The 22,852-nt window shown below is 43.9% G+C and overlaps 2 protein-coding genes across 2 annotated transcripts in view; one reads left to right on the top strand and one right to left on the bottom strand.

Moving 5' to 3' along the window:
* RS1 (retinoschisin 1) overlaps positions 1-8,625 on the top strand; it is a 27,788-nt gene extending 19,163 nt beyond the window's left edge. The window contains exons 6-8 of the mRNA XM_004382868.1: positions 4,685-4,826; positions 5,928-6,123; positions 8,392-8,625. Coding sequence (XP_004382925.1) covers positions 4,685-4,826; positions 5,928-6,123; positions 8,392-8,544 — 491 coding nt within the window. The 3' untranslated portion in view covers positions 8,545-8,625. The remainder of the gene's footprint in view (positions 1-4,684; positions 4,827-5,927; positions 6,124-8,391) is intronic.
* A 12,997-nt stretch (positions 8,626-21,622) lies between these two features.
* CDKL5 (cyclin dependent kinase like 5) overlaps positions 21,623-22,852 on the bottom strand; it is a 155,086-nt gene continuing 153,856 nt past the window's right edge. Inside the window, exon 18 of the mRNA XM_004382822.2 lies at positions 21,623-22,009. Coding sequence (XP_004382879.1) covers positions 21,623-22,009 — 387 coding nt within the window. The remainder of the gene's footprint in view (positions 22,010-22,852) is intronic.

Here is a 22,852-nt window from a genome sequence, read left to right as displayed (position 1 = left end):
ATATATATATATATTCAAGAATGCCCCTGAACTCTTTGTGTTTTTTAAGGTTAATATTCTTCATAAGCGTGTGTGGCCTTCAGGCCTACAAACTCAGAAATTATCTACTGAAAAAAATGGCTAGTATGTTAAACATACATAGCCTGATTTGAAGCACCTTACGAACACGCCTTTATCCATCTAATTATAAAATCATTGCTCAGAAGAGCCATTTGTACCACAAAAGATGCAGGCTTTTCCTTATGAGTAAAATGAGTATAGAAAACAGGTATCATCGCTATAATAACAAAATTCCACTGGGCAGAAAACGGGAGTCTGAGAAAGATCTTAATTCCTTCAACATCATTATGTTGCTTTCTACTTTGTACTCAATTGACAGTTTGGCTTTGATTAGGCCACAGGGAGAACTGTGGGTCACAGTCAACCTCTACTTCCTCCCTGAGCTCTCTGATTCCTGTTTCTGCCATCATCTCTGCTTATCTGAAGTGGCCACCCAAGGTGGGGCGATTTGTTTGTTTATTCCTTCCTTCCTTCATCTACCCAATCAACATCCACTCAGGAGAGACTGGTAAGCAAGACAGCCAAGGGAAGCTGGCAATGACACACTCACAATAAGGAGTGCTAAGTGCTAAGTAAGTACAGGGTGCCTTGGAGGGGGCCCCTGGAGACCCATACCCAGCTCAGGGTGGGCAGGGGAAGTAGGCAGAGATCTGAAGGATGAGTGGAGTTGACGAGGGGAGGGCGAAGGGAAGGGACAGAATGTCACAGGCAGAGGGAACAGCAAGTCAGGAAACAGCCTCAAGGGAAGGCCTCTAGGTCCCATGAGAACGGCAGGAGCGCCCAGTTCCTGAGGAGACGAGTCAGGAGATGGATCAGGCTCTGAGGGGCCTTGTAGGCCTTGTTAGTTTGCACTTTACATCTTGAGGGCAGTGGGTCACCGCTGAAGGGCCTGGAGCAGGGAAAATAGCTTCGGAAAATCCTCTGGCTCAGGCATGGAAAATAGAGTTGGGACGACTACCAGGTGGCCTTCAGAAATCTGGAAAGGAGAGTGTTCTGGGTGGGGGAGGTAAGAAGGCAGAAAGGCCTACAGGAGCTCAAGAGTATTTAGCAGATGACGAAACACGATCTGGAGGTAAATTGACCGTGGAAGGAGAAGGCGTCCGGAAAATGAGAAAAATATAACTGGAACACAGTTTACTCCACAGAATGCAGCGTGCTAGAAATGTCATGTTTGCTGCTTTTCTAAATCAAAATACATCCAGTTTGAGTTCCCCCTTGTCATGGCCTGTGACGAGTCTAAGGATTTTTGGAGTTCCTTCCTCTTCCCTTTGGGCCACATGAACCCCCCCACGGGCTTTCAAGGGCTCTGGAGGCAGGCTCCCCGGGGCTCATAGTGCCGCTTGAAGACGGCCATCTCATTGGTGGCTCCTCTCTCTGCCCATTTCCTGAGGGAACCCACTGCTCAGGGCTCCCAGGCCCCATCCATGCTCCAGCTCCCTCAGGGGAACCACTTCCGGCTGAGCTCAGGCCTCTACCACACAGTTTATTCCTTCTTGGGGCAAACAGAGCCCAAACCTTCAGAATCAGGAGGCTGGACTTCTTGGGAGGATATGGCGGGGAACGGGGACAGGCCAGAGAAAGGCAGGGGGGTGTTGGGTTTCTAGTGAGTCCTCACCAGAAAAACGAACATGCGAAACTCAGGAAGTCATCAGTATCTCCTCGCGAAGTCACCCTCTGACACCAATATTAACTGCTGCTTCTTGGCCAGGCACAGTGCTAAGCACTCTGCAAACACTATTCATTTCATCCCATAGAAGCTTTATGGAGGCAGGAACTACTGTCATGCCCATTTCACAGATGAGGAAACTGAGACTTCGAGAGGTTAAGTAGCTCGCCCAAGCTCTCCCCAAAGCTCACCCCGAAGCTCACTGGCGCTAAGCAGTAGTTCTTGACCTTGGCTGCTCATCGCAATCACCTGCAGCTCTCTCCTGATGCCCAGGCCATGCTCCAGATGAATTAAATCAGAATCTCTGGGGCTGCAGCCAAGGCTGAGACTCAGCCATGTCAAGCCTCTACTTTGTAACCTGGGCCAAACACCAGGTTTGTGGCTTAGGCAGCCTGAGAGCCGAAGCAGTGGGCAGGGAGCCGGCATGGGGTCACGTGATGAAGGGCTCAGTTTGGGACAGATGGGACCATCCAAGTGGAAATATGCACCTGGAAATACTTAGGGGTCAGTGGGATGAGGTCTGGGGCCTGAGAATCAGGCCTGGGTTCCTGGCCGCTGGCTGCTGGCCGCAGCCATGGGGACGATGAGCTCATGGCCTCCCCTGGAGAGTATGTGCAGGCTCCACGTCCGAACAAGCGGGTCTTTAGAATGCACTGAACCACAGATTCTCGGCCACCTGGACAAGCCCTCACATGCCTCCCAGGCCATTGCCACTGAGTGGGTCTCTGCAGGTTTACAGCCCACTCTAAACTGCTAGATGGGCTCACTGGGAAGAGACTGAAAAGAGATGAGGGGAAAACGGGAGGGAGAGCAAGCGAAATAAGAATCAAGTGACTGGGAGTGGTGGTGACCCGCTTTTCCTTCCCTTCCCTTCCCTTCTGCCGCTCTCTCACAGCTGGTGGCCATAGAACAAAAACAAAAAAAAAAAAAAAGAGGTTTGTCATCACAAGCTAGAGCTGGAGGAGGCCTTGGAGACATCCACATTTAGAATTTACAGATTAGAAAACTGAAGTTAAACGACCAAGGTCCCGCTGAAAGCCAGCTTTCTGATACCTCCTTATGGTTGCTCGGGCTTGTCTTCCAGGCTGGAGGCGACTTGGGGAGGTGAGGGAGTTGCCAAGTCCACAGGCACCAGGCCCTCTGAATCCGCCAGCCAGCAAAACGCCTTCCCTGCCGGGCCAACGTTTTCAAAGTATGCTTTGAAAGAGTGCTTGTTAAAAATGCAGCCACTCTGGGGATGGACTCCTGGAAATGGTTTTCTCAACAAGCTTCCCCAGGGATTCAGCCACACAACGCCTGAGTGAGTGGCCCCCAAAGCGCCCCTGCTCTCTCTCCCAGGAAGATACGTTACTTGAATGGGCTCCCAAAGTCTTGGGTACTTGATAAGTCACAAATGCTGCCCCCTCACCGCCAGCCCCATGAGCTGCAGATACTGGTGGAGTTGGGTCTATTTTTTTGGTTCCCTGGGGCATAAGTTTAAGCCCCCTTGGCCAGAGGTCTGAAGCTGTCCTTCTGTCTTCAGCCTCTGGGGACAGGGCATGACTGTCCCTGCAGGCCCTCTAGCCTTGGGATGGCTTTCAAGCTTTTGCAAGTTTCATGCAGTTTTGAAAAACTATCCTCCAGAAAGACTTTGGCACTCATTTTACTGTGAAAGGTGATGATGCCCCAGTAAATATGTTCAGCTCTTCAACACGAAAGCTTATTTACACATGGAAAAACAATCTGATTGACCTTATTTGGAGTTTATCACTCACAATCGGAAAACTAGGAAAATATCTTTGTATGGCTTTATTATTTGTCTTCTATAGAAACTCAGTTAGAACTGGCTTTGGCTATAAGTAAGAGACCCCCTAAAGAGTGGCTTATTGAATTAGGAGTTTTGTTTGACTCACATGACAGGGAATTGCTCAAGGACAGCAGGACTGAGGGCTCTGGAATTCTCCTGACCATACCCCCATGGCGCAAGGTGGCGACCGTTGCTCCAGCCATCAGGTCACCGTTCTAAGCAACCGGAAGCAGGAGAGGGCAACCAACACTTGACCAGAAGTCCCCAGCAGACATCCTCTTATGACTTACTGGCCAGAAATCATGTCACTTGGCCACCCTCCTCTGCAAGGGAGGCCGGGAAATGTAGTATATTAGTTAGCCACATTGCTGCCCCCAACAAAATTAGGGTTCTTTAGTCAAAAAGAAGGAGAGAATGAATACTGGGTTGTCAGCTGGGAGTCTCTGACCAGGTAATTCAACAGTGCTCTTAGCATGAGAGGAAATACATGAGCAGCAGCAGGCAATTAGCATATAATAACCAGCTTTGGCTATTCTTATTTGGAGAAAGCAGTTCCTTTCAACTGTTCCTATTCAACACTCACTCAGCCACATTTCACCCCCTTTTTTTTATTAGACTGGTGAGAAAACTGCAATTCACAAGTGGGAAGTCAGTCTCCATATATAAATGGCCCTCTTGACTCTCACCATTGTTTTGTTCCTATAACTGGCATCATACACTTCCCAAGGCCAGTTAGGGGCCCTGATGACATCATGCAGGATGGCTAATCCCGTGTTAATGAGGAAAATCAAGATGTATGGCATTTGAATATATTTGCTGCAAACCTCTTGGTTTTTAGGTCTTTAAGCTTGTGAACGAGGTGCACTGTTTCTAAAAATTCCCCCACTCACGAGGTTGCCGCAGGACCTCTCCCTCTGGTGTTCACAACGCTGTAATGCTCGAGGGCAAGCCCTTGACTTCATCTCCACTCTCTTCTTGCCTGAGCAGTGAACAGGTTCAAGACCCAGCTTTATTGTGAACTGTGCTGACAAGTAAAACAGTCTCCAGCTTCAAAAGTGCAAATAAGATGGTTTGTCTTTTCATTCCAGTCTTCTTGTGTTTGTTGAATATTCAGTCTTCTTGTGTTCGAGATATATGAGTGTTTTAATGTTCTTTTGTCTCCCTTTTCCCAGAATGCCCGTATCATAAACCCCTGGGTTTCGAATCAGGAGAGGTTACACCAGACCAGATCACCTGCTCCAACCCAGAGCAGTACGTTGGCTGGTATTCCTCCTGGACTGCAAACAAGGCCCGGCTCAACAGTCAAGGCTTTGGGTAAGCAGGCCAGGCAGCTCAGGTGATTGTTTTTTTTAAACGTGATTTAAAAAAGTAGGTTTCTCTAATAAATGAACAGCACAGAATTCATTTACTTTTTCCATATTGATTGACTGCCTTCCACGCACCTAGTAATGGGGATACAGGCAGTGAACAAGACAGCGGAGGTCTTTGTCTTCAAGAAGCACACAGTTTAGAGGGACAGACGGGCTGTAAGCCAATAACCACCCAACTGATTATTTAGTAAGTGTGATGAGTGTGATGGAGGAGAGAAGAAGGAAGAAAGAGCTCATCCATTTGAAGCACCAGGGAAAGCTTTCTGAGAGTCCTGGGATAGAAGTCAAAAGTCAGGAGTCACCCACGGAGCAAGTCCGGAATAAGAAGAGATGGCAGCCAAGGACTGAGTCCTGATAAATTAATTCTCAACAACAACAACAACAACAAAAAGACGAAGGGAAACCATAGATCTCCAGAATTTACCAGGCGCTCCTTGGAAACCCTATGGGGCAGTTCTACTCTGGCCTATAGGGTCGCTATGAGTCAGAACAGACTAGACCAGTAACGGGTTTGGTTTTTCGGTGTATAGCTAAAAAAAAACCAGGAATTCCTTAACCGGTTATTTTGCTTTTCAATGATCAAAAGCCCTTCCAGAAACACTGGATTCAGGGTTCTGCCCTTGGTAGACTCTGCCTGAATGGCAAGGATGACAGCATCGAAGATTCAGGTATGTCTGAAGAGAGTGAAATTGAAGAAGACGTTGGGAAGGGGGCTGGTGCGTCTAATAACTACGGGTTCACGTGTTGTGAAGAAAGACATGCTCAACCTATACCCTAAAGATTTTAGCTACACTTAAAAGCTTTCTGTTGACAACTTAGTTGAATCCGGCATTTGCTCTTCGGGAGGTGGAGATGCAGGGAGAGATGAGATCCAAGCTAAGTATCACAGAGGCTCTTGGAGACAGCCTCTGGGTCTAATAAGAGTGCGGCTCAGACCGCCGGCCTTTGCTGGCAGCTCGTCAGGTGCTGGGGCCCCCTCCAAAGACGGCGCCTGAGGAGGCCTTCCTGGGGAAGGGCTCCTGGTGATGTGATGTGTTCCCGGCAGGTGTGCCTGGCTCTCCAAGTTCCAGGACAGCAGCCAGTGGTTACAAATCGATCTGAAGGAGATCAAGGTGATTTCGGGGATCCTCACCCAGGGGCGCTGTGACATCGATGAGTGGATGACCAAGTACAGTGTGCAGTACAGGACCGATGAGCGCCTGAACTGGATTTATTATAAAGACCAGACGGGAAACAACCGGGTAAGTCAGGCCTCCATCCCAAACCACCTGCGGCTCCTGCCCTCATGGTGGGTCATCCGTGCTTCTTCGCCACCATACTGTGCGCTCTCGGGGGGGCGGGGGACAAGCGTCTTTCCTTGTTGTATCCTTGGTACCCAGCGCAATGAATGCTACTCTTGCGTGCAAAAGAAATATTTGAATTCTCATATCAGCAGATAGTTGCTTGAATAATCAATACCAGCCATTTGTGCTATTCCAGACTCACTGGATCACTGAACGTTGTTTCATGGGTCTCCCTTGATCTGTTAGTGATGCAAGTAGGTAATAGTCCATTTATATAGATATGGCCTCAACTTCCTATTGATTGAGACTGAATGCTCGGAAACTTTTGACAGCCCAGAAAGTTAGCCACTAAACTATGTGAACGGTTAAAAGGACCCCACCAGTGCAGATGCAGAGGTGCAGGTTTAGGAGCCTTTAGACATTAAATGCAGCCTTCTTAAACCTTTGGGCAACTTTATCTCCTAGCAATCTCTGTGGGCCGGGACTGAAGTCTTGGTCACTGAGGACTGAACACAGTGTGCTCTTGATTATATAATATATATATATGCAACGAATAAAAATAAATTAAAAACTCAATATTTGTTTAGAAATGTTACTTGTCCTTTTGCCTAAGCGTAAGGACTTTTAATTTGGACATTTAGTCATGTTAAATAGACACGTGCAGCTGAGAATAAGACGGCTCTATAGCCTCTGATTCTGATGACAAGCTGTGCAGCAAGGCATACATGAGTGGAAGTTTTAAGAAGTTTAAACACAACGGGAAAAACTATCTTGATACTTGGACATCTTGCTTCATTTTCGTTCTTAATTAGTTGGCTTTTAAAAAGCCACCAGAATTCGTTTTCAAGCCCTGTCTGTGTTTCTGAAAGCCTCAACAGTTCGCAGAGAGGCACTCCACTTCGGCACTTGTGCATTCTGGAGAAGCCTGTTCCATCCTCCCCTCTTCATCTGGCTCTGGATTTGAGTGGGCTTAAGGCCAAACAGCCTAGAGGGGGATAGGAGTTGCTACTGGGAAGAAAGGCAAGGTCATGGCTGATAAGGGCCTTCTTGTTCTTGTGAATGAGGGAGGCCAATGGGGTGACCAGATTTTTTTCAGGAGATAATCCCAGAAGGAAATGAAATGTTCCAGTGTCACTGGGCAGAGCGTGAAGGCTCTGGAAAGTACAAAGAATGACTGCTTTCTTTGGAAACACATTCAAGCATCCACTGCACCTTAGCTACAACATCTGCACCATTTTATGTTACATCCAGAAAAACACTAAACAAAACCTTTTCTCCCGACTCTGGGCACTGTCCCCTGCCTTCCAGAATCTTCTCTGTAACTTTTATGTCTTTTTTTAAAACCATTTTTCCAAGCCTAAAGAGTACTTGCCATTTGTATTGATGTAGGGGCACACACTTAAACTTTGGCTCACAACTTCAGAGTCAACTCAAGAGTTTTTACTTGAGCCCCACTTTGGATACTTTTTGAACACGGGAACATTTGTTTTACAAGTGTAACATGAGTCTTTGCAAAGCTTCTTGTCCAAACGCAGACTAAAAGTACAAAATTAGTAATAAAAGTCCAGAGTTGTTTTCTATTAGTGCCATCCCATAGAACTTTCTGGAATGATAGAAACGTCCATATCTGGACCGTCCAATATGGAAGCCACTAGCCACATGTGACTACTGAGCATTTGAAATGTAGCTAGTGTGACGGGGGGGTGGGGGCTGAATTTTTATTTAATTTTAATTCATTTAAATTTAAATAACTGCATGTGGCCAGTAGCTACCACACTGGAAGGTACAGTTTTAGATATCTCCATATAGTGACTCAAATGCCCCAAACATGTAGGTGCTGACAACCATTCAAGGACAGATTTGGGGGGCACTTGAAAATTCCCTGGAGGAGGCCTGGTGGCACAGTGGTTAAGTGCTCGGCTGCTAACCAAAAGGTCGGTGGTTCAAACCCACCAGCTGCTCCACGGGAGAAAGATGTGGCAGTCTGCTTCTGTAAAGATTTACAGCCTTGGAAACTCTATGGGGCAGTTCTACTCTGTCCTATAGGGTCACTATGAGTCGGAATTGACTGGACGGCCATGGGGTACGGGTTGCAAATTCCCTGGGCTTTAACTACTTTCTGAGATCTTACATAGAGTTAAGAGTTGGGGCCAGCTCCAGACAGGAATCACTCTTCCTTTTCCCTCCCCTGATGTGGTGGTGACAGGCTTTTCTCCCTTCCTTTAGGTCTTCTATGGAAATTCAGACCGCACCTCCACAGTCCAGAACCTGTTGCGGCCTCCCATCATTTCCCGCTTCATCCGACTGATCCCGCTGGGCTGGCACGTTCGCATCGCCATCCGGATGGAGCTGCTGGAGTGCGTCAGCAAGTGTGCCTAACGCCTGCCTCAGCTCAGCACCTGCCAGGGGGTGGCGGGCCCAAGGCCGGCCTGGGGAGGACACCCTGACACACCACTGTGATGAACAGGGTTGTATTTTACAAGCACTTTAAAAGCAGAGATGGGTAGAGAATATTTGGTTTTTTAAAAAAGATACAGTTTCCAATTTCAATGAAAGGAAAAGAAAAATGAATTTATTTCCCACTCAGGGCCAAAGAAAATCAGAACAAAGAAAATGTCCCTAAAAACAATTTTCTTACAAAAGCGTAAGTAGCAGGGGCAATTTGCTGCTCTTGGTTTTTGTCTCGGTGACACTGTGAAAGGTGTGGTCCCACGGGACACAAAGCAGCCCTGAGAATTGGAAAATTCTTTTGCTTTACCACATTCAAAACAGGAACAAACTGTTTCATAAAGCTTCACTTGGAACGCACAACGGGAGCAAACTGGCTGTTTCTCCCAGTTCAATTTTCATTCCATCACAGCCTAAGCGTGTTTTATAGCCTCAGGCACGCAGAGTTGAAGGATTCAAGGGTGATGAGAGCAGAGGTATGTGGAGGGGGGGCCCGTGTCACATCTCACAGTTGTCCCAGTTTCCTGAGAGCCTGTCCGCGTCCAAACGTCCCAGGCAGGAGAGCCTCCACTGCGGAGTTTTCTCCTTGAAGGTGGGTTTGGTCTTCATCCTATGCATCCGGGGGCTGGGAAGAGTCTAGCGCTCTCCTCACATACAACTCCACTCTGCAAATTATCCAGGTCTGTGGCCGCCATGCAGGTGAAAGTAGCCAGGTTTCCCTGTATTTAAGGAGTAGATCTTTTCTGATCCCAAATAACCAGAACACACTGGAATTTTCCTTCATCTTGGGCTACGATTTTTCAAAAAGCTTAACACGTTTTGAAAACAGTTGGCCCAGGAACTATCACCGACTTTGTGGAGGAGGTCCATGAACCGACTACGTGGAAGCAGTCAGGACCCACCTCATGAAAAGGAGGATGATGGGGCTACTCCCCTGGAGAGCCCAGCCCTCTAACCTCGGCTCCCTGGCCTTGCAAAATACAAACCCGCCAGCTCTTGAAGCTTGAAATCTTTGGGAAGGAATGGGCCTGGCAAGGAGTAGCTCAATATGCAGGGAGCTCTTGGGAAGATTGAAAGGTTGTTAAGAAAGGGGGTGGACAGGAGATGTATATGGCATGTAGGAGCTGAGAGAGGATGGGAGCAGAGGCTGAGGATCCTCCAAAGGAGACTGGGGAATCCAAAGAGTGGCCTGCCCTGGCTGTGGTGCGACTTTTGCTAGCAACTCATTTCTCTGAGCTACTTTTGTTTTCAAATGCCAAGCCACACTAACACGATCCTGAACATTCCATTCACCTTCTCTGTGAACAGGCAGCCTCCTCCAAGCCCCACAGTTCCTCCCTGGTGGTTCTGGGCTTCTAACAACTTTGCATTCAACCTAGCAGCTTTCTCATCCCATGCTGTATACTTGAATCTGGAAAACGCTTTCTCTGCCGGGGAGCTTCAATCTTCTCACAAATAGAAACATATCACTTCAGGGTGGGGGAAAAAAAAATCCATCTCTGGCCTTAGGACACATGGACAAATCCATTTGAGAGAATGCCTGAATGGAGACCCTTATTTGGAAAGCTGGATTAAGCTTTTATCATGACATGGGTTATCAGAGCCTAAGAGTTAAGGACTTCTGCAATTGGTACATCAGACACAGGATGGAAGAGTAGAGTCCAGAAAAAAAGGCGAGAATAAAACAGTGTGAAGCAAGGGTAAAGGCTCGCCAAATAATTGTTCAGGTTGGAAATTTTTGTTTTGCAACAGCTTTATTGAGATAAAATCCACATACCGTACAATCCACCCATTTAAAGTGTACAAGTCAATGGCTTTTAGTATGTTCACAGAGCTGTGCAACTATCACCACAATCGATTTTTGAACATTTTCATCATCCCAAGAAGAAACCCCATATCCATTAGCAATCACTCCCCATCTGTCCCCTTCCCTCAGCCCCTGGCAACCACTGATCTACATTCTGTCTCAATAGATTTGCCTATCCTGGACATTCATATAAATGGAATCATACAATACATGGTCTTTTGTGTCTGGCTTCTTTCATTTAGCATAATGTTTTCAAGGTTCTTCCATGTCGTAGCATGTATCAGTACTTCATTCCTTTTTATGGCTGAATTATATTCCATTGTATGCATAGGCCACATTTTGTTTATCCATTCATTAGATGATGGACATTTGGGTTGTTCCCACTTTCGGGCTATTATGAATAATGCTACTATGAACATTTATCTACAAGTTTTTGTGTGGACGTATGTTTTCCTTTCTCTTGGGTATACCTAGAAGTGGAATTACTGGGTCATATGGTAACTCTACATTTAACATTTTGAGGAACTTCTACACTGTTTTCCACAGTGGCTGCACCATTTTACATTCCTACCAGCAGTGTATGAGGGTTCCAATTTTCCACATCTGCACCAACACTTGTTATTATCAGTCTTTTTGATTATGGTCATTCTAGTGGGTGTGACATGGTATCTCACTGTGGTTTTGATTTGCATAGCCCTAATGACTAATGATGTTGAGCATCTTTTCATGTGCTTATTGGTCATTTGTATATTTTCTTTGGAGAAATGGCTATTCAGATCCTTTGCCCATTTTTAAATTGAGTTATTTGCCTTTTTATTATTGGATTATAAGAGTTCTTTATATATCCTGGGTATAAGTCCCTTATCAGACATCAGATGTGCAAATATTTTCTCCCACTCTGTCAGTTGTCCTTTCACTTTCTTGGAGTCCCTTGATGCACAAAGTTTTTAATTTTGATCAAGTCCAATTTATCTTTTCTCCTTGGTTGCTTATACTTTTGGTGCCGTATCTGAGAAACCACTGCCTAACCCAAGGTCATGAAGATTTATCCCTATATTTTCTTCTAAGAGTTTTATAGTTTTGGCTCTTACATTCAGATCTTTGATCCACTTTAATTTTTGAATATGGCATGAGGTACGGGGCCAACTTCATTCTTTTACATGTGTATTTCCAGTTGTCCCAGCACCATTTGTTGAAAAGACCAGTCTTTCCCCCACTGAATGGTCTTTGCACTCTTGTCAAAAGTCAATTGATTGTAAATGTAAAGGCTTATTTCGGGACTTTCAATTCTATTCCATGTGTATCCTTATGCCAGAACAATCAATACTGTCTTGTTTATTGTAGCTTTGTGGTAAGTTGTGAAACTGGGAAGTGTGAGCCCTCCAATTTGTTCTTCCTTTTCAAGATTGTTTTATCTATTCTGGGCCCTTTAAATTTCCAAATGAATTTTAGGATCAACTTGTCAATTTCTGCAAAGAAGCCAGCTGAGATTTCACATTGGAAATTGCTCAATATTTCAGAATTTAATAAACAATGAGATACTGAAATACTGTAAAACATTTTCTGCAGGTAATCTGCTTATGATAGCATACTAATTATTTACTTCAGTCAATTCATGACAGAATGTATAAAAAATAAAAAATTTGAGGGAAATCTGAAACCTAACAGGATCTTGCTATTAAATGCATGTTTGCAGTATCATTTCTTTTGTGGAGGAAACTTTTAACTAAAAAATATATATAATGTAGCAAAAATTCACTCTCTTACCTTATGCTAACATATTTGCTTTTATTTTTAGAAATGCAAGTGTGGTCTACATTTGCAAGAGATTTTTAAGCAATTAAATGAACAAACAAGTAGCATTAAGTGTTGCCAATATTAAGACAACAACCTGAGCTGATTCTGGTAGTCAGTGTGGGAGAAGGTTACTTGGAACAAGTAAAGGTATTTCAAAATGGAAGTACTGCTATGAATCCATTTCTACAGCCCGGAAGACTGCACCCCTAAAGGGAGCCTTTGAACAGATGTTGACAAAGGCCCATCTTGTTGTCCACTTAAGAGTGTAGGTGCTGAGGCCTGCTGACAAATGCACAACAATAAGGGCTGTGCTTCACCTATGATCCTAGCAGTAGCTCCGAGCTGGGCCATTCCTAATCCCGACAATCTTACAGGACTGATATGAAGATGAAGTGGATAAATGTATCTAAAGTGCTTTCGGCCACTCAATGAGCTCTCAGTTAGAACTGGTAGTATAGATTGAGTGACGTTCCTTTTCAGCTTCATGGGGCTCCCAACTAGGGCACAAATAACAGCAATACTATTATAATAGCTGATATGTACTGAGAACCCATTGAGTGCTTTGGAGGTTATTATCTCAATAAGTCCTCCCAACAACTCTATGAGAAAGGTACTACAGGCAGTCCCTGGATTACGAATGTGTTCCATTCCTAAGTCTGTCTTTAAGTTGCATTCACACGACTAGGTTAGGAACGGTTCGTATCTAACGTCAGTTAGTCAAATGTTTGTCTTAGTATATGGTGTACCTTTCTATGCATAAAAAACATTAAAGAAACACTTCCAGATACACTAAAACCTCTTTAGCATAATAACACAGTAATAATAATAATAATGCTTTGATGCACATCACAAAGTAGTGCTGCTTGTTATTACAAACCATTGTATGTATGCACCTCGAATTTTTAACATAATAGGCTTTACGGGGTTGGTTCGTAACTACCGGTTGTACGTAAACTGGATGCTCAGTTGTACGTAAATTGGATGTTCTTGGATGTTCGTAACCTGGGGACTGTCTGTATTATTATTTCCACTTAAAGATAAGGAAACTGAGGCATAGAAAAGTGAAGTAAACTGCCTAAAGTCACATCAGAAGTATGTGATGGAGCTGAGATATGACTTAGGCAATCTGAAGCCAGAGTCTGTGCTTTTCACCACTTCACCAGAGTTTCTAGACTTGGAGTGACTATTCTCAAATCAAATAAACTTCCATAGGCTGGGATTTGAGAAGAAAGATCAGATGAACTATTATGAGTTTTTGGAAAAGGAAATGTTACATTAATTGCTCATATTAGTGCACGTATCCCATCAATATAGAAAGCTTCTAAGTTTGTTACCCCCCTTTTCTTCACTTGAGTAAGTTGTCTTTATTTCTGCACCCAGAGTCCCTTCAGGCAAACTTTTTTACATACTCTGTACTGGAAACTGCTTTTGAAAAGTTGCTATTTTGAGAGTTACCTGAATAAACTTGAATTACTTAAGATAAAAACATAACATCTGAATGTGACCCCCATCACCCCATATCAGTTTCTATACATGGAGACACAGTAACTGCACTGTTTAATAGTGGTTAAGGGCATGGGCTTTACAGTGAACGCATTCGAGCTCAAGTTCTAGCCTTGCCACTTTCTAGCTGTGTGATCTTGGGCAAGTTAACTTAAATTCCATAAACCTCAGTTTCCTCATCTACAAAATGGGGATAATAATAGTACCCACTTCATTGGGCTGTTGTGAAGTATAAATGTAATAATATAAGTAAAACAGTTGGCATTGTGCCTGGCCTAGTAAATGCTACAAACATGAAAAAGATGACAAGTCCCAGATTCTTTGATTCAGTTTCGATAAAAAGTATAGCTGAAATCACAGGCCAAAAATTTCCATGATTCTTAAGGAGAAAGGGAGTGAAGAAGTTGGTGACATAGTGCTTTTAAGAATGTAAAGCACTGGATTAGCTCCTACCCTTTGTTTAGAAAGAGAAAGAAAGTTGGGGAATATTTACATATACATTGCCACAAAACTTAAGCCCCCCCCCCCCCCCCCCCCCTCCCACCCCTTCACCACCCTCCGCTCAAATTCCTAAACAACAAAAAAAACCTCATTGCCGATTTCGACCCACAGCGACCCTATAGGACAGAGTAGAACTGTCCCATAGGGTTTCCAAGGAGCGTCTGGTGGATTTGAACTGCCGACCTTTTGGTTAGCAGTTGTAGCTCTTAACCACTATACCATCAGGGTTTCCAAACGACACATGTGAGGTCTAAAACAGGGGTTGGCAAACTATGGCCTGTTTTTTTTTTTTTTAAATAACGTTTTACTGGAACCCGGGCACACCCATTCAGTTACATATTCTCTGTGCTGTTTATGCACTACAAGGCAGAGTTGAGCAGCAGCAACAGAGACCACAAGGCCCACTAAGCCTAAAATATTTACTACCTGGCCCTTTGCAGAAAGAGTATGCTAATCCTGGTCTAAAACAAGAAGAAACCCTTATCAACCTGTCCATCTTTGCTTTCTCCATAGCACCAAGCGCCAGGCTGGCATCTTCCACCAACATCCCCAAACCACCAAGTGAACATCTACCAGCGTGAAAAGATGACAACAAGCAAGTATAAAAAAAGCCAAAGTTTTCAAAATGCCTTACAGGAGAAAAAGCTTTAGAAATAGAAAACAAGAAAGATCACCATCATTAAATACCAGGATTTGATCCGCTTTAGATTAACCTGTCCCTTTAATTGGTTTCAACTTCAAGGCCCATTACCCCTTATGTGAATTGAAACGCGTTCTTCACAAAGAAGGAAACAAAATGGAGCTGCTTGGTGTTCAAACACGAGGGACCACAGTGCTTAACATTGGGACAGCCTCGCAGTCACATCAGTCAGTGCAAAATCTGCATTTTATTAAAGACGTTTTGGAAGATTCATTCAAAAATACATTGTGCTCAGTAAAAATTAACCATTTCATGCTGATAGTTAAGGTTACCACGGAATATATATTTGTATAATATTTACAGCAACAATAGAAATTTTACAGAAGTTTAGAATGGAATACATGCCAGAAAAAACTTGATAAGATGTACCAACACACGATACAAAGAGTTATATAAACACTTTACAAATGGTTCATAATTAGCTTGTGAGGAATTGAAATATTCAACACTTCAAATTCATTTTGGATTCAAAAATTAAAAAGACTAACACCACGTTACACCCTTGCCACAGTAAAAAGTATGGAATTATCATTTGTATTCTGGATTATAAAGTCTGTGCAATTAAGAATTTCCAGTGATTCTTCATCTACCACAAATTTGGATGCCACAGCATTCTGGCTTATCCCTACTTTTGCTGTCAAGCATGAACAGGGTCTCCATGACACCCTGCCCTCTTATCTCCCCAGACACCCCCTTCGAACCTACTAGAGACTGAAGAAGCTCTGAATAATTTTCTAAGTATATACAGAATAACTACCTGAATTCCAAATGGCACAAAGCAATTCTTGGAGATAGGAATTTGGGGCAACTATTTTGTTTGGCTTAATTGTTTCTGTCATCAATTCATATTTACACTGAGAATTTACTTCTTTCAATCCCAGCATCACCCTCCCGCCTGACTCAATCAGTGACCAAAGAGTAAACAAGGAGAGGGAACTAGACGGAGGTGGCTATCACCAATTGTATATCTTTAGTGAAAACTGATTTTATGCACGCTTTGCTTTCCATTTTGGAAAAACTCTAAGCTGTTGTGGAGAATGTTCTCTAGGAAGAAAAGCATCCTCTTTTCCTGGAACTCCGAAGCTTTGTAACTGGCGCTTTTGACAATTCTGGCAATAAACACTTTCATCCCACAACAGGGACAAAAGTCAAGGCATCCCGGGTTTCTTCTGCTTAGACCTGAAGCAGAGCACTAGGACAAGCTTGTCTACTCCTAAAATGATTCAGATCAGTCTTCATGAAAAGTAAAAAACCAGACCAAAGGAAGTCCTGAGGAATTCTTAGCAGTCTGTCAAAACAGAGGGGACGGAGGAACAGATAAGGCCTCTTTCTCCCTGATACAAGGCCTCTTTCTCCCTGATACTCTGTGTTGGAAGAGTAGCAAACAAGGCAACTTCTAATCTGCATACAACATGGAGACCAATTATAAGATTCCAAAGGAGGGTCAAAACATGACCCAAGGATCAAATAGGGTTCAGAGAGCTTACCCTTGTGGGTAATGAAGGGCCTTCCAAGTAAAAGCAGAACTGTCTCAGTTCTGCAGGCCCTAGAAGACCAACGTGCTACTACAAATTTTTTCTGGCAAAACAAAAGACAACCTCCCTCAAATTTGGGAGTAAACAGTTAATGAATGACAATACAAGGCAGGTCGTGATCATATTTAATAGCCTATATTAAATACATAGAAAGGTTGGGTCAGTGCCTGGAGAGGAGAAAGGTGGAATCAGGACCAGGCCTCGCACTGATGAACTAACAAAGCACTATGGGTAAGGAATATTCACGTAATAACTGGGTTGGCACAAAAGTCTATGATCTTTTATAGTACATTCAATTAAAAACAGAAAAAAAGAGTGGGAAGCAGGCCCAGAGTTTCCTAGCCACCTCACTTCTACCACACTGTGTGGGGACACACAAATGAAGGACTCATCCTGTCCTGGCTTGGTTTTCTTGCATTTACTCATGGTTTCTAAGACAGAATTATGAACCTGCTGCATCAGACCTCCAGATTTTCCATGGCCCAGCTGGTCAAGCGGCAAAAGGAAGAAACTGTAATCATTTCAAAGTTTTAACCTTGGTACTGTCTTTTCTGCAGGTCCTTTTATAGAAACCAGAATTTTTTATGCCACGAAGAAGTTTTATTTGTCTACACGCTTTGTTAGTGATGAAGTGAAGAAGGCGAGGGGGCATTTTTCAATCTATTCTGACTTGGTTCCGTGTTATCATATCACATTCCTGATTCACAAAAGCACAGAATTTGTGGACCTTAGTACTCGCACAGATCTCAACATCCCGCTATGACGCAGGAGGTAACAGACTTCTAGATGTAAAAGCAGTGCTCCAGAAAAAACGTTCTGACCAGGAGAGAATACACAGATTTCCTGAGCCCCAGCTAAGCTCCACGAACAAAGCACAACCGGCGAGTGCCCTTGCTGAGAGGGTCCGTCACCACCAGGACCTAGGTGAACAGACATGGACAGATCCTTCTACATATCTGAAAAGTAATCCTCTGGCCTTGAAAAACGTGGTATACGTATAAGTCATTCTCAATATATGGCTAGAAGAAAATAAATGGCTTTTTTTCCTTATTTACTCTAAAAACTAGTTAAAGAAGTGAGGATACTATGCCATTAACTAAGAGGTGCTGGGAAGGGAAAATGGGATAGCGTTTCCTAGTGTAGTCCACTAATTTTCAGGTTAAGAACATGCTAAACTGGCTAACTCTACAACCACAACATACTTTATAATACATGACATGACTAGAAACTAACCAGCATAGCTCTGAGCTTAGAATTAAAGTACAACTGCATATGGTGGATCTTAAAGCATGTTTTAAAACAGATTTAACCAAAGCATACAGCACAAATACTCCTATAACAGCCACATCACAACCACCAATGAAGAGATTTTGCTTCTAATCGGTTTGCCATATGCCAATATTTGTAAAGAGCTATTAAATGACTTGAATAAAAAACAAAGACATTTTCTTTCTGGAGACACAGCTAAAAGCCACGGGTGCCTCTGCGTAGTTGGTAAAAGCCATGCCAACCTGCCAGGCTGTGGCTTGCTTCTAAATATAAACCTCATGGCTCTATGAAAGATTTTCTAAGGACACTGACCTAGAATTTAAATTCTCAAACACCTATAAAGTAACTCTGGTCTCCTCCCAAAGGATGTACCTTTTAGCAGGCCTAAGATCATGAAAATGAATAATAGGATTCCAGAATAGTGGCAGAAGAGTCTTTCAGAGAATACAATGGTGGAGAATTCCTACCTGTAGTTCTGTAGGTTGGAGAGAACAAGGACAGAGCTGAGCTCTGCAGACTGTTGGGCTTGGGATACTGTCGGGCAGGTTTCTCAGCCACGGCACCGCTGACATTTGTATGGATCACTTTGTGGTGGGGGCTGTCCTGCGCACTGTAGAATGCTTAACAGCATCCCTGGTCTCTACTACATGCCAGTAGCACCTCCTCCCACAGCTGTGACAAGCAAAAGTGCCTCCGGACATTGCCCGACGTCCCCTGGAGGGCAAGACTGCCCCTGGCTGATGACCAATGCTGTGGAGACAACTCGCTTGGGCCCCTTAGCATAGAGCGCTCCCTTTTGGTCTTGGGCTTTGGAAACCGGCTACACCTCAGATCAAGACCAAACAAGGTGAAGTTCATTTAGAACTTCTGAGAAGGAAAACGAGGACAGTGGTGAAGTAAAAGTAGAAAAACAGTGAAGCAGTTTCTTTTCAAAAGGAGATCAGCGATACACTCAAAATAAAGTAACTCGTAAGCCTTCAGTCCACCTTTTCAGCCTACTGGAAGTTAGGGCAGATAAGAGAACAATGGATGCCCTAGGTCCTCCCTTCCTAAAGAAAAGGCAGACTTTTGAGACTTAAATCAAGTCCTTAATATCACAGATGGCAATATTTGTAAGACTGGTAATGCATCAACCAGAGGGAAACAACAGTTAAAAGCTAAGAGGGGGCCCATTAAATCTGAGAAAAAACTTTACCATTTCCCTCTGTGAACGGGAAGAGAATTATATGCTAGAAATACAGACTGTAGTTCGCTTACGGCTTACTGAGGATCAATGAAAAGTCAGAACGGAACAAAGCTGAGAAAGAGGACAAAAGAGCTACCTCAAAAACATGAGTTGAAAACATTGTAGCTATCTTCTGGCTCAAATCTGGGAATGTACGAAAAGTCTATATTGACTCTTCATTGGTTAGGTTTACTTTGCTCTAGGTTGAAGGCAATTATTCTAGCCCTTCTTTGAAGAACCATCGCTAATATAAATATTCTGCAAACATCTGAGATCCCAGTGTTAGCAAGGATGAAAACATGGGAAACCAGCCCCTAGGTGACAACGCGCCTTGAGTGCCACAGCATGGCAACGTGACCACACAGTTCCTAAGCACACAGCACAGTGAGAAGTCTTTCAAGAGAAAAAAATGCAGTTTCTGGTTTGCAAGGCAGAATACAAAGTACAGATCTAGTATGAAACAAGCGTTGGACATACACCCTTTCAGAGTCATGGGTATCCAGGCAAAACTGCTGAAGGTTCAGCTCATGTGTGTAACAGAGCAGCTGCCTGGGAAAAGCCAGAATTCAGAGCTACTCAAATGGTATGAACTGGTGGAAAGAAACAAGATATAGAAACTAAAGAGCATGCAAAATAATATTGATTTTGAACCAAATTGTTTCAATGATAGTACCCAGTTGAGTTTCATTTTAGTGCCTATTACACTTATTAAAATGAAATACAAAGCACCTTAAAATGACCTCTGTACAATTGATACACATCGTTACAGTATTTATATAAAAATGCAATATGCACACAATTTAAGCTTCAAAGAAACTAAGACCTTTTTCTTTATAATCGTCATAATATCAGAGCTATGATTCTCAAAATCTGGGGGGAGGGGACTTGAAATAGCAAAGTCACTCAGCACATTTCAACAATAGCTGACCTGATTCAGGGGTTGACACGTAGAATTCTGGGACAAGTAATAAATACTGAGAAGTTATCTCTTTAAGGGGTGGGAAGGACCTTTAAAAAGTATTATTGCTAAGGGACTACCTCCAAAACTCTAATACTATTAATAGATGATGGTGCTGAGGTGATGTCTGTCAAGGATGGCCCAGGGACACATGGGTATAATGCTTGTTGGCCAAAGGCCATGATGATTCTTGAGAGTAACTTGGGAATTGAAAGAGATCAAATGTGGGAAAGATAAGTACTGCTCTGATGATACATATATATATATGTATATGTATATGTATATGTAAAATAAGAGCATGGTAACCTTGTCATAAGTGGACAGTCCCAGGAAGAAAAAGATGGACATAGCGATTTTCCCTACATCTGGAATTGCTTCAGGAGCTTTTTAAATATATTGGAAACAGCAATAACAAAAAAAAGCATTGAAAAATATAAATGCCACCCATGTATCTCACATCCTACCAGCCAAGAGTCGCCTGTACAGTGGACAGTACTCAGAAGCACAGAGCTGGTTTGCACGGTCAGCAGACAGGTGCCTCTACAATCCTCACAGCTAGGAATGTACCCTGGCAGATCTTTGGTCTACACTCTTCACTAATGCTAAGTGGAAGAGCACACTCTCTCCCCACAAAGGCCCACAAGTAACGCCCGATCTCGTCTCCACTCATGTGCAAGTAACGTTCCCGGACCCGAGCTGACCTTGTGAAGCGGGCAATGAGGCCCGCTTTTGTTCCCACTAGCCTATCCTACCTTTCTTCTCCTGCAGGTATGGACGTAGACGCTGTAATTCGTCTGCTACCAAGAGCATGTCTAGAGGGCTAGCGACAAGGCCTGAAAGTTGAGCAAGGTTCATACTGTTACAGTCGCATGTAGCCACCATTCAACTCCCTTTATTAGAAGTATAATACTCACTTCATATCACAAATGTATAAAAATATGGCAGATAGTGTCATAACGATACTTTCTTTAAATGAATATTTATAAAACAGACATATATTTACCATATATATATATTTATATATAGAATAAAATACTCCTGATGCAATATATAAATGTTACTGTTTAGTTTGTATAGAAACTACTGTAGCTGTCCCACTGCTTCACAATGTTCCAAACAGCTCAAAATAACTTTACATTAGAACATAAAAGGTATGATTATAACAGTACAATATTAATTATAAATAAATGTTACAAATCCTATCAAATATGGAAGTTTAAAAAACAATTTAAGACATACAGTTCATCTTCTAACCCTTCAAAGGGATACTCTTGGATTACAATCAACCCCACATTTAGCCTAGGCAGGACAAAGTATGTGGTAAGGGCATCGGTTGAGACACACATTTTTCTATCCCTTGAAGTGCCAGGACATGTCCTAGCTTTCCCAAGTTCAATACAGACTGCACTACAGCTGGAATGTAAGGGGGACAAGCTGGCAAGAATTTTTTATTCCTCAATGGCACACTGTAGCCACTCTCACACGAGACCTGTGGGGGCTAGCAATCCCGAAGTAACTCCTGCGGCTCTAAGATCCCTGACTAGCGTTAGCGGCCGTCATGAGCCAGACGGCCCCACACATACAATACTGCACACACCTTCATAAAGCTGCAAATACTGGCTGACCACCCTGGCCCAGCCCATTCCCCACCCCACCCCAGTCCGCTCCCCTCCCAATTGGCTTGCCCTCCCCCGCCACCCGCCCCAAGCACAAATTACAAGGCTGTCTCTTTTAAATCATTCAGGTTTGGCATACGGGATCGATTTGTTCTGTTATAAGGGTGCCCATTTGGCCCACTCTTGGCACCCAGCTGTTCAGAGTAGGAAGGCCCCTCTGTGGCACTCCTGGTCACAGAGGACACATGCCAACCAGTGTCCATCTGACCTGGCAGCTGGAGGGGTGGCCTGCCCTTTGGTGTGGGCTCCTGCCGGATGTTGCTGCTCCCACTTGAGGCCTGGCCCACGGAGTGAATCCGAATCTCTGAGAATGTATTTTTGGTTTGTTGAGTTGTTCCTGGCTGAAAGCGAGGATCCGAGGGAGCCGGGTGATTTGAGGCTGGAGAGAGATGTAACAGCTTGCGCAGGGATTTTAGTGGCTGGCCCTGAAAGGAAAGAAGGGAATGCATGTAGGATTTAATGAGAGTAGATGATAAAGCCGGGAGGAAATGGAGCTCAGATCTGAGATGATGGCACATAGCCAGGGAGGGAAGGCATGTGGGATGAGTGGTGAAAAAGCCCAGCTTTCTCTGTCCTTTTGATTATACCCTTCATTTTTTCAAATAAGATGGAAGTACTTTTCCTTTTATGTAAAAGCCTAGAGAGAAGCACTCTCGAGCTGGCATGGAGGCTGATGGAGGACCAAGGCTCCTTTTCTCTGGCTGCACCTCATCTCTACCATTGATTCTCACGCTCCAGCCATCCCATCTGTATTGCAAGCAGCAGGAAGGAGAAAGAGCAAAAGAAGGGATGGATATGCCTCTTCCTTTGGAGAAGACTTCCCAAAAGTTCCACATGATGCTTCCACTTATACTTCAATAAGCAGAACTTATCACATGACCATATCTAGCTGCAAGAGAAGCTAAAAAAATGTAACGTTTTAGCTGAATAAGCAATGTACTCAAGCTAAAAACTGTATATCCTTTATTTGTTCTCAGAGTCCCTGCGGGGTACAAATGGTTAATGTGCTGGGCTGCTAACCAAAAGGTTGGAGCTTGGAGTCCACCCCGAGGTGCCTCAGAAGAAAGGCCTGGCAATCTCCTTCTGAAAAATCAGCCATTGAACACCCTATAGGGTGAAGTTCTACTCTGACACACATGGAGGCCGCCGCGAGTTGGGGTCGACTTGAGGGCAATCGGTTGTTGTTATTTGTTCTCACCTCCCTGTTCTTCCCGTTCCTTTGGCATTGCAAAATGTTCCCTTTCGGCACTTTGACTTTCGGGGGTGGG

Source organism: Trichechus manatus, unplaced genomic scaffold, assembly GCF_000243295.1.
Source record: "Trichechus manatus latirostris isolate Lorelei unplaced genomic scaffold, TriManLat1.0 scaffold00100, whole genome shotgun sequence".
Lineage (NCBI taxonomy): Eukaryota > Metazoa > Chordata > Mammalia > Sirenia > Trichechidae > Trichechus > Trichechus manatus.
The sequence above is the reverse complement of the archived record's forward strand: the minus strand, read 5'-3'. Positions and strand labels throughout refer to the sequence as shown.